Genomic DNA, 17,925 nt, shown 5'->3' with positions numbered 1-17,925 from the left:
TATCCAAGTAAAGTTTGTGGTTTGATAATATTGTACTAACAATCATTTCTTAGAATTGTAAATGTAACGTGGTTATGCAAGATGTTGACATTAGTGGCACGGTGAGGAGTATATACAAGCTCAGTATTATTGTTCATTTTTTCATGAATCCAAAACTACTTAAAAATGAAAAGTTAAAAAAATGATTATGAATACTCAATGACCAGGGGTTTGGAAAGAATTCTCATGTACTCTTGGTGATAATATATATTAGTACAGCCTATTTTTAGAGAGCAATTAGGCAATGTTTGTTGAATATAAAAATGTTTACATTTTTTTATTCAGAAAGTTTATTTCTAGCAGTGGCCCATGACAGCAAGATGGTGGTGCAAATTTCTAAGAAGAGAAGTTTGTTTCCAATGGCATCTTTAAAGCTGAACTAAATGAATTTCTCACTTCGTAGATGGCTGAAGATGGCTACTCTGGGGTTGAGGTCTGAATTACACCAACTAGGACAGAAATCATTGTCTTGGCCATCAGGACACAGAATGTTCTCGGTGAGAAGCGCCAGCAGATCTGGGAATTGACCACTGGGTTCAGAAGAGGTTTGATTTGCGGGGTGCAGGGTAGAACTTTAAATTGAAAAGGCTACTACAAGAGGTTTGTGTGCTATTACTAGGGCAGAGTCTCTCTGATACAAACTCCTAGGATGACTTGCTGTGCAGAGGGCCTGCTATAATGTACTGCAGTTCATCATGAAGAGTGGGCCAAAGTCTGTGAGATCTTGGTGTCTGAGAAAGTACAAGGACAGAGGGCTAAATTTATGATGTTTGTAGATAGCCTGATGATTCATAGTGGGAACCCTAACTACTATGTTGACACTGTTGTGTACCATGTGCTCCTCAGATAGGATGTGCTAGGCATCAAAGTGAAGATCATGCTTCCCAGGGACCCAAGTAGTAAGATTGGCTCAAAGAAGCCCATGCTTAATCATGTGAGCGTTGTGGAACCCAAAGATGAGATATTGCCTACCACCCCCATCTTGGAACAGAAGGATGGGAATCTAGAGCGTCCTGCTGTGCTGCTGCCAGTACCCACAGGATAACAGGGTGTCCTTGGCAGCTGGATCTGGAGTCTGGATTTTGCTCCATAAAGACCTTTAATACAATATCTGGAAAAAAAAGATAATCTATTTCTTAGGAATTTTTCTTATAGAAACTTAAATGCTGGCTTTTGGAGTGTCTCCTTTTAGATAATTCAGCATAATTCCTCCCAATGAATCTAGGAGGAGAGTGGATTGTTTGGTTCTCTAACCTCAGAAGTAAAACAATCCTTAGTATGGTTAATGTTTGAAATAGAATGGAAATTAAGTTCCCAAAGTTGAGCTGGCCAAATAATTAATTTTCTAGGCTTTTAACTGGAGGACTAACAAGTCTGAAGGCCAGTGGCTAGTGTTAAGGATTAGATGCCACCTCTGGATCTTGAGAAAATGAGGTGTGGGAGGCTGAGTGACCTCCAACTGAGAGGGCTGCAGGGTAACTTTCCATTTTAGACAAGGACCTTTAGACAGAAAGGAAGAGGATTTACTAAGTAAGTTTTAAATTTTAGGAATGTAAGTTTCTATAGCACTGTGGAAAGATTTGAGGGGCACATAGCAGTGGATCAGGGGACTAGAGATTCTTAGAGATTGCAAGAGTTTACATTTTTGGCAGGGATAAGGGAAACAGAAAGATGAGGTTGAAATATAATTTATACAACTACTGTTATGGTGGAATGTCCTGGGACATGAGAAGTAGTCCAGCTTTTGGGGATTCTAACTAGGCAATCCTAGCCCTGAGCATTTGGACATGACCTTTCCTTGGTCTGGAACAGTTCTGTCTCCTTTTCTCCTTTCTCCTTTTCTCCCTTTTTCAGGTAAGTTCAGACTATGACTGGTTCTATCACTTTCTCCAGGAAGCCTTCCCTGAATGCCTTCTCTCTTCTTAGCATGTGCATTCTTAACTCTGGTAGCCTGTCTCACAATATACTGATCCGTTTTTATCCTTACCTGTACCTTAAGTTCTGGAACAGAAAAGACACTATCTTGCAGTCCTTCCACCCTCCGTGTAATTATTCCATAAATTATACTACTTTGTGTAAATATTTGCTATTTTTTGTCAAATTTAATATTATAAAATTCAATTCCAGTTCACAAAATAATTCAACACGTTTCTTTAAAGAGTAAGCTCCACTATTGCATTATATGATTTGATTCCTACAAATTTATTTTCCCACGTTACAAACACTGCCACTCCATGTTTATGTGTGGAATAAACTAGTGAACTGAATCAACTTCATCCAAATCCTTTCTCTATCTATATGTAAACTTTTGTCAAGTATTAATGCTAGTCAGAGTCTAACATTCTAATACTGTTTAGAAAGTATCTATCCTGTATGTAAATAAATGTGGCATTTGAAACTGTTGAAGGACTGCCATATCCAGTTGTACATACGGACTTGACTTTTTACGGATTTAAAAATTCAGCTTAAAAAATAAATTCCCTACGTGAATGCAAGGCATTATTTCACATCTACGTGCACACACATCCTGACGTAACACGATATACTTGTGAAATGGATTATTTCCCCCAAGATTTATTCTCAGTAAAATTAAATACTCTTTTTCTAATGTGGAAATGCCTGTCCACAGTACATTCCTTGTAGTAAATAGTTAATTAATATAACTAAATTAATGGTCTTCCCCCTCTCGTCGCAGTTGTAATTTTCGAAGTAGCGAAGTCCAATGCGTTCTCACATTCCCTCTTTCAGGAAATAAAATATTCGCACGTTCCAAAATATTTAAAGGGTTGCAATTTACAGAGGTAGCAGGTAGAATGTTGTTGTTGGTATTACTAATGCTTGTGCTAGCAACTTAAGCTACAAAGGGCTCTTTCTGTAAAGTGTAGTCTGAGCAACTCTTTAAGAGACAAACACCAGAAACAAACATTGGCCTCCCACAGATTTGGGCGGGGGGTGGAGCCTCAGTGATTTGTGGGAAGGGCCGCTCAGGGTCCGGGAGGGCCCTCTGCTCCTGCCCGTCACTACTCGGCTCCGCTCGGCTCCCAATCGGTTCTCTCTCGGATCTGTTCGGCTCCTCCAACAGGAGAGACGGAGAGCCGCTGCAAGTCCGGCGCATGCGCTCAAGCCTCTTGCTGCTCTTAGGGCCGCGCTTTGCCTTGGGTTTTCACTTCCTTCTCTTCCGAGCTGTATCCGGGTCGTTGCTTTCTCTATTGTCTCAGGCAATCGACCTCGGACAGTGCAAATTCATTTCTGGGTCTTTTGTTTCTTCTGGTGCAGGCTAATAAAGTTTTTCTTTCTTTTATTTTTTCTAACAGTTTTAACGGAGGAAATTAACTCCCCAGAGCTTCCGGGGCCTAAGGGAGCCTCTGGCAGGGGAGCGCCGTGGGAAGGGGCGCGAGCAGCCGGGGCCGGTTCGGCGAGGACTAGGGGGCGGGGGTGGGGGGCGGGAGGGGCTGCTCTTGAGGCGCTCGGGTCCGGTCGGCGGCGCTGCCGCCGATTTTAAGTAGCATCTTTCGGATTTGTTCCCGCGGTTATCAGTCCAGACCTCAGCGCTGCCTAGGCTCTCGCAGCCTCTCCCTAGTTCTCCACACGACCACCTCACGGATTCCTTAGTAAGTGTGTCAGAGGCCTCTGCCGGGAGAAAGGTGCATTTCAGCCCTTCTAGAAGTCAGGGCCTGTGGGAGCAGGGTGGGGGTGACAGGTTTCCGCTGGAAGCTGGACCTTTCGTGGGCGCTTCCCTTCCACATCTGCGGGAATGAACAAGGCTTTTTTCACTACCCGGGCTTCGCGTTTTCTTTCTGCTGACTGTCTCCGTGTCTAAGTGAGGGATTTTGAGCAAGGCGGTCAAACATAAGAGGATGTTGTTACGGGGGTCAGCTTTGATTTTGGCTGGCCGGGGTTCGCCTTTGCCACTCCGCAGGCTGGAGCCTCCTGTGGTGCTGGCCAGCTCTCCCCAGACCGTGTGCCCACCCCAAGCAAGCTTCCTACACTTTTTGCTGAGAAATGAATTAGACAAAGATTCCCTGCTCGAGGTCATCTGTATCTTTCCTTAGCATCACCGCTGTCCTCTGTGTTGGGCGTGATTATTAATGACGATGTAATGTTTTTCTCTTAACAGTGGATCGCAGCTCCAAGAGGAGGCAGGTGAAGCCTTTGGCAGCTTCTCTGCTAGAAGCTCTCGATTATGATAGTTCAGATGACAGTGATTTTAAAGTTGGAGATGCCTCAGGTAAATGTTTCTTTTTCTCCCCTTTTCCCAGCTTTCTGAAAGTTGGGCTTATTTTCAGACCCTCTTAAAAAATCGGTTTTGATTAAAATGCCAATTTAAAGTTAAAGCACATAAACTTCATTTATTTTCTCACATTTCCCTAAGATCTTTTCACTAGATCCCTATCATTGCATCTGTTTATATTGATACTCAGATATTAACAGGTAGAAAAGAACTTACAGTATAGATACCAGAGCGTTTTCTCTGTTCTTTACTCAAAAATAATTTATGCTTATTTTATGGATAGAGGAAAAAAATATATAAATATCCGGAAGTCAGATAATATCCTGAGAGTAATGTGGGCCATGAACAGCCCATAACAGGGTTCTTCTCTATTCAGATCACTTGGCACCCTCTCAGGGGAGTTTTGCTTTTTGTCTATTAGCTCCCTTATCAGAATAAAGTTGACCAGAGTAAAAAGTTGTACTTTGTGGTAGGCGTTGGACCTTGTGGATTGGGCTTATCAAAAATCTCCTAAGTACAGAGATATATGCTTACTCATTATATTTTGTGATTTTAAAAACAAACTTTTTTAAAAAGGTCATATGTTCACATTGTACGAGATTGGAAAACAGAAAAATACGGTTTTCCATGGTATCTTCTGTTTATTGTACTTCACATGTATAGATATATATGTATAGTTTTAATTGCAAGAATCTGAGAAATGAATATAAATTGTTTAAATATTTTATGTGAGAAATACTAATACATACATGCACAATAAAAATTTCTTATAATTTTGCCCCTTCTGATTGTTTAAATAAAGTAAGAAATTAAAGACTTTTCAGTTTCATCCCTTTAATAATTTTAAAGTATTCCCCCAGAGAGTTTTCTATGCTTAGTCATATCTCTCTCCTTTCCGTTGCTCGCCCTTTCTTTCTTTCTTTCTTTCTTCCTTTCTTCTGCTGGGGATGGTAAGAGATAAATTAGGTTGTGTTATGTTTCCATTATTACTCTAAATAGCACCAACAAGTAGAATTTGCATGGTGATTTACTGAGAACTTTTTATTACCGTGATCTCATTTAACTTATAATAACTTAGTGAAGGAGATAGTATTTTACTGATAACAGAGGACTAGAGTTTAAAGAACTTGGATGAGGTCACTTAGGCCATAATGGATGTAATCCATGCCTTTGATGCCAAAATTTAAATCTTTTTGCTCCTTAGATCCTAAAAATAAATAGATGTAATCTTAAACTAAAACTACTTGGATATTGTGACTAATTGAGGTCGCTCCCAACAATCAAAAGTTAAGTTTATCTTGATTAGTTGGTTTTTAACCTTTGCTTCTTAGCCAGTTTCTCTCCAGTTTAGTCAATTCACTGATGTTTGGTACTTCCAAAGAAGGAAAGAAAGGGAAGGAAGGGGAGCCAAAACTCTTTAAGTTCTCTTGTTGAGAATCTTGGTAGATGATATTTTTCGTTAGAACGTAGTTTTGGTAGAGATTGTTAACTGTGACAACAGTTATTGCGTTTCAGAGGTTATGACTTACTTGAATACCATTATGAAAAAACTCCAAAGCTTAATTCTTTAGGTATTCCATAATTGTTTCTGTGACAATAAATTCCGACTTTTAGATTTTTTTCTTTTTGTTTATCAAATTATAGTCATGCACATGTATCCTGTTTCCTTACAAAGGTTAAAACAATCTAATGAACAAACTGTTTTTCAAGATAACTTTTGGTTTCAAGCTAAGTGAAAATTCTGACCTTGTTAAATCTTAATCAGAGTTGATGGGAATTATCAATTATGTGTGAAAAGTGGGAGGATGAGTTTTGTTAGGCTGATAATTTTTTAAAATATCTTTTTAAAGTGCTAAAAAAAGTACTTTATATTCCCTCTTGTTATCATATCTAGTCTGTTCTATTTGTAATTTACTTCCTTGATTACTGTGTAGTTCTCATTATGTTACTGCAAAGGAGATTATAGTAGTAAATGATTTTGTTTAAAATAGTTAATAGTAGAGATTGAATCCTACTTTCCATTCTTGGTTAGGGTGCATCGGTGACCCCCATAACTAACATGGTGGTTTACTATAGATTACCAGTGTTTCTTGTTTGAATCTTTTCTTTGCCTGAGGTAGTTGGACTCATACAGGAAATAAATTATTAGACTTATCACTGGTTTTCAGTCATGTTAGAATTGTGGAATCCCAACCCTTACATAAGAATAGATTAAACTGGAGGTGGAGAAATAGTAGTTAATCATCTATCTGACCAAAGCTTCTTTCAAAACAATGTCTAGAAATGACTTATTGAATGAACTACTCACTCCCTTAGAACTTAATGTTAAAATAATTAGATTGGTTGGCCTTAATTTTTGTTAACAGGATTCTGTGCATGAATTTCTTTTCCTTTTTGAAATCAGAAATTCTGACTACAAGTGATAGATTATTGATGGTTAGTAAGTATAAGCCTCTGACTTTAGAAGAGTACAAACTGAAAATAGATCATCTCTTGTTTCATCTTTAATGTGAAATTAGTTAGATTTTTCTTTTTTTAAAAAATTATTTATTTATTTATTTAACAGACAGAGATCACAAGTAGGCAGAGAGGCAGGTAGAGCGAGGTGGAGAAGCAGGCTCCCCACTGAGCAAAGAGCCCAATGTGGGGCTCGATCCCAGGACCCCAGGATCATGATCTGCTCTGAAGACAGAGGCTTAACCCACTGACCCACCCAGGTGCACCCCCCCTTTTTTTTTTTTAAGGATTTTTATTTATTCATTTGAGAGAGTGAGAACAAGCAGGGAGAAGGAGAAGCAGTCTCCTTGCTGAGCAGGGAGCCTATGGGGCTTAATACCAGATCATGGGATCATGACCTGAGTTGAGGGCAGAGACAACCAACTAAGCCACCCAGATGCCCCACAATTTCTCAGTTTTGATTGAGGGCAGAATATAATCATATTAGAATTATGGTGACAGTCACCAGAAGAACCATATGTGGAAATGTTGGACCATATGAAATTACAAATTTCAGATTATTGGCAGTTTCATCATTCAAGCTAGTTAAAGTGGTTGTATTTGAGACTTGGTCCTGGAATTGGGATTAAGATAAATCATTTAGTTATCTGATATATATAAGTGGAATACACACACACATACACACACAGAGATATAAAAGATAGATATATAAGTGAAATGTCTTTGAAGATGAGTGCATATATAACTTTTGTTAACTAAGACAAAATAGCAGTGCTGTGTCCCCTCTAACCTGCTTGCCAGAGTAAGGTGATTAACTTTAGATCTTGATCGGTAGTTAATTTAATTAGGTCAAATTGCCAGAAAATTAGCTGGAAGAGTCTGGTTGAGACTTTGCTTTGGTGGCATTTTGTACTTAATCTAATTTTGGCTAAGTGGATCAAGATAATGGTTGTTGATGTGTAGTTTTGTTTAGGAGCATTTTGGTGAATATAGTTGTGAATTCACAAAGAAATGTGATAACATCAGAATAACTAAGTAAGTAAAATAGCAACACAAAGCATGATTGATTCCTTTTGTCAGTCAAGTCAAGGAGATAGGACTACTTCAGATTGGATTTATCTAGAACAATTCACTGAGGAGATAAGAGTTGAACTAGGAACTGAAAGAGCGGCAGTATAGGTGAGGGAATTAAGTTTCAGAAGTGTGGAGGCTGGGAAATATCATTTATATTTGGGAATCAGGATTGAGTAAAAGAATAAGAGATGCACCTGGGCAAGTATAAGGAGGTCAAATTAAGACCTTTAATTGCTAGACCAGGGTTTCTCAATCTCGGCAGTGTTGGCATTTGTTGTTGTATAATTCTTTGTAAGAGGCTTTTCCTGTTTACTGTAGAATGTTTAGCAGGATCTGTTTTCTACTTACTAACTGCCAGTAGCATCTTCCCTTCCTGCCCCCACCCAACCTTCATGGCAATCATTCATTGTCTACACATTGCCAATGTTCTCTTTGGGACAGTATTCCAAATTGTTCTTACTTGAGAACCGCTGGTCCAGATTTATTCAGAAAATGATAAATGACACAGCTGGAACTAGAGCTGATGAGTAGAGGATGAGTTGTGTTGATCGACTGGCTTTTTTAAAAAGAGAAAATACAGGATTAGTAAAAAATGGCCCCAAGGTGATAACTGAATAACCAGTAGACTGGTAATCTGTCCATTACATATTCTATATATTTATAAACACTAATTACTATTACAGTAGATCAAGGAACAGAATAGTTAATTAAGGTTGATGAACAAAGGTCATTCTTTATGTTGCAAAGCTAAAATAAAACTGAATTAAATATAATTTTGTTTAATATTTATCATGGGGAAACCTTGAGCATTGAATATTGTAAAGGAATTCTTGAAGATTGTTTTTTTAATTCTGTATCTGTAAAAAATTCCTTAACTTCTGTTAGTTGAAATAGCTATTACTTAGAGAGATTTTTATATATTGTATATTTCAGAAAGATACCTTTTATTTAACTATTTCAATTTTGAAGTTTTTTTTTCTAAAGAAAAATTTTTATTGTAAAGTTAGAATTACTTTTTTTTTTTTAGATTTTATTTATTTATTTGACGGAGAGAGAGAGAAAGACAGTGAGAGAGCGAATACAAGCAGGGGAAGTGGGGGATGGAGAAGCAGGCTTCCCATAGAGCAGGGAGCCTGATGTGGGGCTCCATATCAGGATGCTGGGATCATGACCTGAGCCAAAGGCAGATGCCCAACGACTGAGCCACCCAGGTGCCCCTACTTTTTTTTTTTTTTAAAGATTTTATTTATTAGAGAGAGATTGAGAGCTCGCAGACATAAGCAGGGGGAAGGGGAAGAAGGGAGAGGGAGAAGCAGACTCCTTGGTGAGCAGGGAGCCTGATGCTGGGCTTGATCTCAGGACTCCGAGATCATGAGCTAAGCCAAAGGTAGTTGCTTAACCAACTGAGCCACCCAGTCATCCCAGAATTACTTCTCTTCCAATGCTAAGAAGCAACTGACTTATTTGAAATATCTGGCTTATTTCTCTAGTCTATTAACTTAGAAAAAAAAAGATATAAGAGTGATGGATTTGGAACATGACACAGAGTCATTGTTTGAATTTGTAATAATAAGACATTTTTCTTTGCAGCCTATAAAAATAGAATTATAGACAGCCAAAGACTGATTTTTTTCATTGTCATTTTTGTCAAGCTATGCTTGTAGCTAAATATTGTTTATCTCCATCCCTCAAGTGCATATGTATCAAAAAGAAGTGATGACTAATCAGATGAAGAAGTTATTTTTCAGAAATCAGAGCCATAAAATTTGATATATTCCTGATGCCTGCAGTTGGAGTATGGATAATATATTATATTTGGAGAATGAAGGGTTTGGTAAGCTATTAGGATTTGGATTTGTGGGAAAATTTCAGATTTATCTAATAATATATTAACAGATGTAAAACATTTAAATCTTTTTTCAAATTTATTTCTATTGAGATATGATTACAAAACAAACACAATCAAGGAGTACCAATTTTGCCATACTTTTTTTTTTTAAAGATTTGTTTATTTTTTTTGAGGGAGTGTGAGAACACTTGCATGTGAGTCAGGGGAGGGGGAGAGCGAGAGAGAATCTTGAGCAGATTCCCCACTAAGTGCAGAGCCCCCATGGGACTTAATCCCATGACCCATGATATCATGACCTGAGCCTAAACCACCAGTCAGTCGCTTAACTGACTAAGCCACCCAGTCGCCCCTCACCCCCATGCATTTAGAAATGATTGGCTTTGGCTACAACCACCAAGACAAAAATCATAAAAATTCTTAACATCTTGCAACCTTTACCAAGTAATAACAAAGTTGGATTGGTCTCAGTTTTGATTAGGTACCCACATTTGTGCCCCAGTTAATCTAACTTTTATATCTACTATGTTTATATTGGTAATTTTTAGGTACTTTTAATTTTAAGATTTTATTTATTTTAATTTATTATTTATTTTAATTTTTTAAAAGATTTTATTTATTTATTTGAGAGAGAGAGATTGAGAGAGTGAGCATGAACAAAGTGAGAGGCAGAAGGAGAAACAGACTCCCTGCTGAGTAGGGAGCCTGATGTGGGGCTCTATTCCAGGACCCAGGGATCATGACCTGGGCCGAAGGCAGATACTTAACCAACTGAGGCACCCAGGCACCCTTTTTTAGGTACTTTAAAGAGTATCTCTCTTAATTATGGTCATCTCTCTTAATTATGGCATCATTTGCAAGATGTTCCAGTTTTCTTTAGTCACTATGCACAGAGACTGTTTTTGCCTTAGAAGTATTTGGTCAACTCTGCTTATTATTTATTAGATTCTTATCTAAAAAAAAATCTAAAAATTATTATTTTTTTTAATTTTTACCAGAAGTAGTGTTTTTTTTGGTAGGTTTGGCTTAATTATAAGTGGTATTAAAAAAAATCATAATTTTCTTCATGATTTGTATAACTGTTGGACTGAAAAGAAGTTACCTAGTTGTGGGTGATACTGGATTTACACTCTTTGAAATTCAAGAAGCTCAAATCTAAAGGTGTTTCCTAAATTTGATACAAACTCGTTTTTGGTAAAACCTAACTGGAAATGATAGTTTATTTGTAATGTTTCCTTATCATATTTGTAAATATTTATACTTTTCACTGCGGAAATGTATTTGATTATAAGATAGTGTCATAAACTCACTGGAGATTTTAGTGTAATACATGTGTATACACCATGCTACCCTTCCAAAATCTGTGAAAAAAAATCAAAGTTCTGAAAGTTATCTGGCTCCATAAGTTTCAAATAAGGGATTGTTGACCTAAATGATAGTGCTCTTGTGTCCTATGTAAGATTGTTTAGGATGAGTGTTTTTCACAACAGTTTTAAATAAGCTGTGGGTCCCTGTGTGGTAATCTTGAGATTGACAGTTATTTTGTAGGGCCAGTCAATATCTATTGTACGTTACTATAGTTTTAGTTGATTTAACTTGCAGGATTTTTTTAAGTGTTTTGTAAAGGATTTCTAGGATATTTTAGATACCTGATACTCATTACAGTTTACTTTTTTTTTTTTAACTTTCTTTACTTTTAATGTCCATTTAATTATAATAGCTAAGGCTGGTTGAGTTAACAGAACTTAAAATGGTGCGGAAACATAGACTTTTTTTCACCATTTTATTGTTATCCTTTTCTTAGTTATAGGCTCAAAGAATGTATCACCTTATAGATTTTACTATAGTTGTTGGCCATGACCTGAAAATGACCGCTTGTTTCTTACTTCTTTCAGCTTCCCTTCCTTTTCTTGTCTTCTTCTTGTTATTTCAAATTTTAGATTTTTATTTATTCAGTTGGGTGTAAAGAGGATCAGAAGGTTATTTATTGAGTAGTGTTGGGCCAAGATGGCCTGGACTGCCCTAGGCAGGAATGGAAGAAACTTGCTAGAAAGCTTGTAGTCCTGTATGAACTCTTTAATAGTCTAAGCCAATCTTTTAAATAACTACCATGGTTGCTTATTTCCAAGATGGATTTGTTTTTTTAAAAAATTAGCAATTTCTTTCATTCTAGGGGGCTTTTTGAAAGTTTAGGTGGCTCTTACTGGTATGAATAGTATACTAATCAGCAGGAAAATTGATAACTGCTGTTGAACTTCCATTTACTATGCCATGCTACTGTCTCCTTTCACCTGTGTACTTGATAGTCCTAAAATTGATTAGTATGTTAGGGATGTTGCCTGTCATAAATACCTGTGTTCATTTTTGCTGGGTAAGGAATAAAGTAAATGAGACCCGTTTTTTGGGCCAGATTTTTCTTGTTCTGAATGTGACTCAACGCTTGTAAGTTCTTACAGTTTATGAGGCGAAGATGGAAGAGAAGAAGAATTTGGTCTGTATTATATCATTAAGTTAAAATCAAGTGCCCAGTTTAAAAAGAAGCACCTTTACTTTTAGAAAAAAAAATTGCTTCTAGGGTACCACATATAGCATGAGCTATATAACACAAAATAGTGTTCCTTTTTAAAAAACATTTTAGAGTTACATATATTCATCTTCATCAGTGCTATATTGAATTAGAACCATTATACCAACTTCATTGATTTATTATTTAATCAGGTTGGGAATGTCTATCATTCTTTGACTTAAATTTGTTTATATTGTTTTGCAAGTTACTCACAAATTTTGGTGGTTTTATTTGTGTCAGCGTTGTGTGTGTGTGTGTGTATGTATATACATATGTGTGGTTTTTTTTTCTCATATTTTCAACAGATTCTGAAGGGAGTGGTAATGGAAGTGAAGATCCTTCAAAGGACAGTGGAGAAGGTTCCTGTAGTGATTCTGAAGAAAATATTTTAGAAGAAGAACTGAATGAAGATATTAAAGTAAAAGAGGAACAACTTAAAAATTCTGCAGAGGAAGAAATACTGTCATCAGAAAAACAGTTAATTAAAATGGAAAAGAAGGAGGAAGAAGAAAATGGAGAAAGACCTAGAAAGAAAAAGGAGAAAGAGAAGGAAAAGGAAAAAGAGAAGGAGAAAGAAAAGGAGAAAGAGAAGGAGAGAGAGGATAAAGAAAAAGCAGCAGTATCTGATAATGTGGCTGCTGCTGCTGCTGCCACCACACCAGCCACAAGTCCTGCTGTTAACACATCTCCTTCAGTCCCCACTGCAGCAACCACTACAGAGGAACAAGTCAGTGAGCCAAAAAAGTGGAACCTTCGTCGAAATCGACCACTTTTGGATTTTGTTTCCATGGAAGAGCTGAATGATATGGATGACTATGACAGCGAAGATGACAATGATTGGCGACCTACTGTAGTAAAGAGAAAGGGGAGATCTGCATCTCAGAAAGAAGGAAGTGATGGAGACAATGAAGATGATGAAGATGAGGGAAGTGGGAGTGATGAGGATGAGAATGATGAAGGCAATGATGAAGATCATAGCAGCCCTGCCAGTGAAGGGGGTTGCAAGAAGAAGAAGAGTAAAGTTCTTAGCAGAAACAGTGCTGATGATGAGGAACTGACCAATGATAGCCTGACACTATCTCAAAGCAAGAGTAATGAGGTAGATCAACCCAATTTTTATGATATCTGTCTGTCTGGGGAAAAGGGAATTCTTCTCTAAACCATTCTACTCGTTATATTAAGTAGCTTCCTTGAAATCCTATTGATAGACAGCTGTGGGAGTGAATGAGCACCCTAACTGTAACATTTATTCATTTGGTCAACCAGCCTTTATTGAGTACCTACTGTTTGTCACCGTCCTCAAGGAGCTCACAATCACCGGCCTCAAGGAGCTCACAGTCTTTATAGTTAGAGAAATATTTTTATATCCATAAACTAGGGATATAGTAGTTTTCCTTTCCCTTTCCTGTCCTCTCACTCCATTCTTCATAGGACTGCTGAATGGTGCTGACTGGAGTATGAAAACAAAGGTCACCTTTATTTCAACTTAGCTATGTCCTATCCACATGAAAATTTAGACTTCTAGAATATTTCAGAGCAGGACAACAAAAAGCTTAATGATTGCCTCAGACTTTTAGTGATTCATTTTAAGGTTAATTCCTTTACCAGACATAGCACTCATCATCTGAATAGTTACCAAGTCTTTGCTTTAGATGTATGGGAGTAAATAAGAACTGTGTTTACATATATTTAGTGAATAAGTTCTCTCTACAAAGAAATGAAAAAGAAAAATCAAACACTCGTATCATAAAACAAACATTTCTGTCTTAAAACTACAGTAATGATTCAGTTCTTCCACTTGAAGTTCTACTACCGAAAGTTAGGTTTATCCTTTGGGCCCAAGATGCAACATTCAAGATTCTTCAGTCAAACACATTTGTGTCTCTGTGTCTGTGTGTTTATGTGTATGTTTTTCTTCAAAAGCAAGATTGAGTTGTTGTCTTACATGTAGATGTACCTGTTACATCAACATGTAGAACTATAATAATTAAGTTTGTCATTTCTGTTAGTGTATTTGTTGTCACAAAAATTCAGTTCTTTAGCAAGCACTTATTTTTTGTTTTCTCATATCATTGGAAAAGGTTAAACGGTAGAAGGATTTTCCTTCTATTCTGTATTCTTTTACATTTTTTCTACTTCACAAGTTTGACGTAGCAGTGATTACCTATTTTAAGTAAGTTTCATTTAAAAACTGGGTGTTTTTTTTCTTGCCAAAATAATAAGTAACAGGCTATGAGGGCCGTATATGTCAGTAGTGATGAAACATGTTATATTTTAATTATAAACATTGGTTAACTTCTAGGTTATCCGCTTTCATATGAAGAATGTTGTCTGCCTCCAGTGCTATCTATCCTAATTCTTATCTTTAAGTAATGGGAAATTGTCATTTGGAATATAATATAGTATTTATAATTCTGTAGCACAAACAGTTCCATATTCCCAGTGCCAATTTAGGGAACTAGAAATATGGAAAATTCAGTTGTTCATGTTTGATGTAGGCTTGTATCCAGTTCATTTTATAGTATTTAATAGTCTATATCTACTGAATAAGTTTACCTTGGTAGCATTATTTTCTTTATTTTTATTAGCCTGACATTCACAGAAGTAGGTTGGCTAGTAATAAAGTCAGAGTTAGATTTTATGTGATGGTGTGGGGAATACCTGCAGATGGTTAGAAAATTCACAGGTAAAATGTATACCTTAAACATTTATTAATAATCTGTAATATATAACATTGCTTAGGAGGTTGTAGACTGTCCTTTATGATGCATTTGAAGGCCACATGTGCTGTCTTTTTTTTTTTTTTTCCTACCAGGAGAGACTTTACTAAAAAATGGGACTTCATATATTTAGATTAAGTCCCAAAGGAATGTGATTGCAGAGCATTTATTGGAAATGTGCCTCGATGAAGTTGTTAAGAATTTAATTCTTATAGTAGCTAAACTAATTTCTGTTGTGTTAATTTCTGTTAATTTTCCTTTTGTTTTACCCTATGCCGAAATACAGAAGACTGATAGAAAGTTAATTTAACTCAATAATAGTCTACCTGAAATCTTGGTAACTGTTTTTCCCCAACACTAGTAATTTTTGATGGTTCTTCTATTTATCACTCAAATTAGCTAACAAATTTTAATAAAAACTAATTGAGATTATTATTTTATCTTACATTTCTAAATTTCCTCTTCATATGCTCTTGATTTTGTAAAGATGACTAAAGGTAATTCTTGTTTCTTTATGGCCATTGTTTGTATCTTAATCTTCCTGGTTATTTTAGGTAATGATATTTTGGCATCAAGGTATCAATTATCAATTAGTTAATACAAATATATTTGATTATATTTGAAATTTTATTTTTCTCTATGTTTTCAAATACTGCTTTGTAGTAGAACTAGCTGAAAGTGTGGTTTTAGAAATACGTAATTGAATTATATTTAGTTTATAAACAGCAGATTTTCTTGGCTGTTATGTCAGGTGCTCTTGTAAAGAAATGATGTTTCATCATTTCTTTACAAGAAATGTAAAGTGTAAGTGATGTCCAGAAACTTCAATAATTTTGGAGTTTTTTAGGGAATTTGATTTTTTTTTTTTTTTTGAGTGGGGGACCGTTTATTGATTCCTTTTTTTTTTTTAAAGATTTTATTTATTTATTTATTTGACAGACAGAGATCACAAGTAGGCAGAGAGGCAGTCAGAGAGAGAGGAGGAAGCAGGCTCTCAGCAGTGCAGAGAGCCCGATGCGGGGCTCGATCCTGGGACCCTGGGATCATGACCCGAGCCAAAGGCAGAGGCCCAACCCACTGAGCCACCCAGGCACCCCGTTTATTGATTCTTAATGGACTAAACATGCCTATGCTGTAGGCCTTGAAAATACTCTAGAGCAGTAGTTTTTAAACTTTTTTGTCTCAGGATACTTTACACTCTTAAAAAAAAAATTACTGAGAACCCCAGTTGTATTTATGTAGGTTATAGCTTTTGTTACTTTCAAATTAAAACTCAGGAATTTCAAAAAATTAAAACATACGAAAGCACACAAGTGGTCAGATTGATGACCCTATCCCCTGTCGTCTAGTTCTAGAAGACTACATCATACACCTATGAGAGAGAGTGAAAAAGGCGAAAACAACCTTACTATTATTATGAAAATAACCTTAACTTGTGGACCCTATGAAGCAGAGACCCACAGACCACACCTTGAGAACTACTGTTCTATAATTGAACATTTGATAAACCTACATTTTCTACATATGGGGATTTCCCTTGGCCTATAGAATTATGACATTTTTTGAATTTAGTGAGGTCTGAACAATCACCTTGGAGTATGGTTACGTGCCATTTTCAAACTTTTATCTTGATGCTTTAATTAATGAGATTAATTGATGTTATATTGCTTTTTGGTTTTCTGAAGTAAATCTTTTGGGGATGGGTAGTGTAGTATTTTCAGAGAATGGTTCGCATTTTCAGGACTTTGAAACTAGAGCTTTGATTGAGGATTAATATTTGACAAGATTATATCAATAGAAATTTTCAGGTGGAAGTTTTTTGGTTTCTTTTCATAAAAGACTCCCTTGCGTTAAATGGATTATAAGATGTTAAATGCATGTGAAGAAATGGCAATTGTCATCCAGTTTTTGATAATTTAAATTTTTGCCAAAATTTATAAATAGCTACTTCTGTTTGTGGTTTCTGACTTATTAAATATCAGTTGCTTTTTACACATTTCAAAATAAAACAACTGCTTTTTTTTTTTTTTTTAGATTTTATTTACTAGAGAGAGAATGAGCAGTGGGGAGGAGCAGAGGGAAAGAGAGAGAGAGAGAGAAAGAGAAGCAAACTCCCTGGTGAGCAGGAAGCCTGATGCAGGGCTAGATCCCAGGACTCTGGGATCATGACCTGAGACAAGGGCAGATGCTTAACTGACTAAGCCCCCATACACCCCAGAACTGAATTTTTTTTTTTAAGATTTTATTTATTTATTGGAGAGAGAGAGAGAGAGAGCGCACACAGGCAGCGGGGAGGGGTAGAGAGAAGCAGACTTACTACTAAGCAGGGACCCCGATGTGGGACTTGATCCCAGGACCCTGGCATCATTGACCTGAGCTGAAGAAGATACTTAACCAACTGAGCCATGTAGGCACCCCAGAACTGCATTTTTTTTAAAGATTTTATTTATTTATTGGAGAGAGAGAGAGAGCATGCACAAGCAGCAGGGAGGGGTAGAGGGAGAAGCAGACTTCTTGCCAAGTAGGATCCCGGTTGTGAGACTTGATCCCAGGATCCTGGCATCACTGACTTGAGCCGAAGGCAGATGCTTAACCAGCTTAAGCCACCCAGGTGCCCTTAAAACAACTGCTTTAATATATAAAAAGACCATTCAAAATACTGTGCAAAAATTACTTCCGATTCTTGAGAATTTAACTTTCTTTAAAAACTTAGAGAAAGAAAGCGGGGCGCCTGGGTGGCTCAGTGGGTTAAAGCCTCTGTCTTCGACTCAGGTCATGATCTCAGGGTCCTGGGATCGAGCCCCACATCCAGCTCTCTGCTCCACAGGGAGCCTGCTTCCTCCTCTCTCTCTGCCTGCCTCTCTGCCTAGTTGTGATTTCTCTCTGTCAAATAAATATTAAAAAAAAAAAAAAAAAAAAAACTTAGAGAAAGAAAGAAAAAAAACAACTTAGAGGAAGACCTGTTGCTCAAACTCTTTGGTGTACTAATTTT

The 17,925-nt window shown here is 36.8% G+C and overlaps 1 protein-coding gene and 1 pseudogene across 6 annotated transcripts in view; both read left to right on the top strand.

Moving 5' to 3' along the window:
• The first annotated feature begins 359 nt into the window (after positions 1-359).
• On the top strand, positions 360-1,084 carry LOC123951523 (annotated as a pseudogene).
• Positions 1,085-3,192: 2,108 nt separating this feature from the next.
• The window catches only part of PHF14 (PHD finger protein 14), a 206,284-nt gene continuing 191,551 nt past the window's right edge, over positions 3,193-17,925 (top strand). For all 6 annotated transcript variants that reach the window (XM_046020322.1, XM_046020321.1, XM_046020326.1 and 3 more), the window contains exons 1-3: positions 3,193-3,650; positions 4,157-4,267; positions 12,519-13,312. In XM_046020322.1, the coding sequence (XP_045876278.1) occupies position 3,650; positions 4,157-4,267; positions 12,519-13,312 (906 nt within the window). In that variant the 5' untranslated portion in view covers positions 3,193-3,649. The remainder of the gene's footprint in view (positions 3,651-4,156; positions 4,268-12,518; positions 13,313-17,925) is intronic.

This window comes from Meles meles, chromosome 10 (genome assembly GCF_922984935.1).
Source record: "Meles meles chromosome 10, mMelMel3.1 paternal haplotype, whole genome shotgun sequence".
In the NCBI taxonomy this organism is placed as follows: domain Eukaryota; kingdom Metazoa; phylum Chordata; class Mammalia; order Carnivora; family Mustelidae; genus Meles; species Meles meles.
The sequence above is the reverse complement of the archived record's forward strand: the minus strand, read 5'-3'. Positions and strand labels throughout refer to the sequence as shown.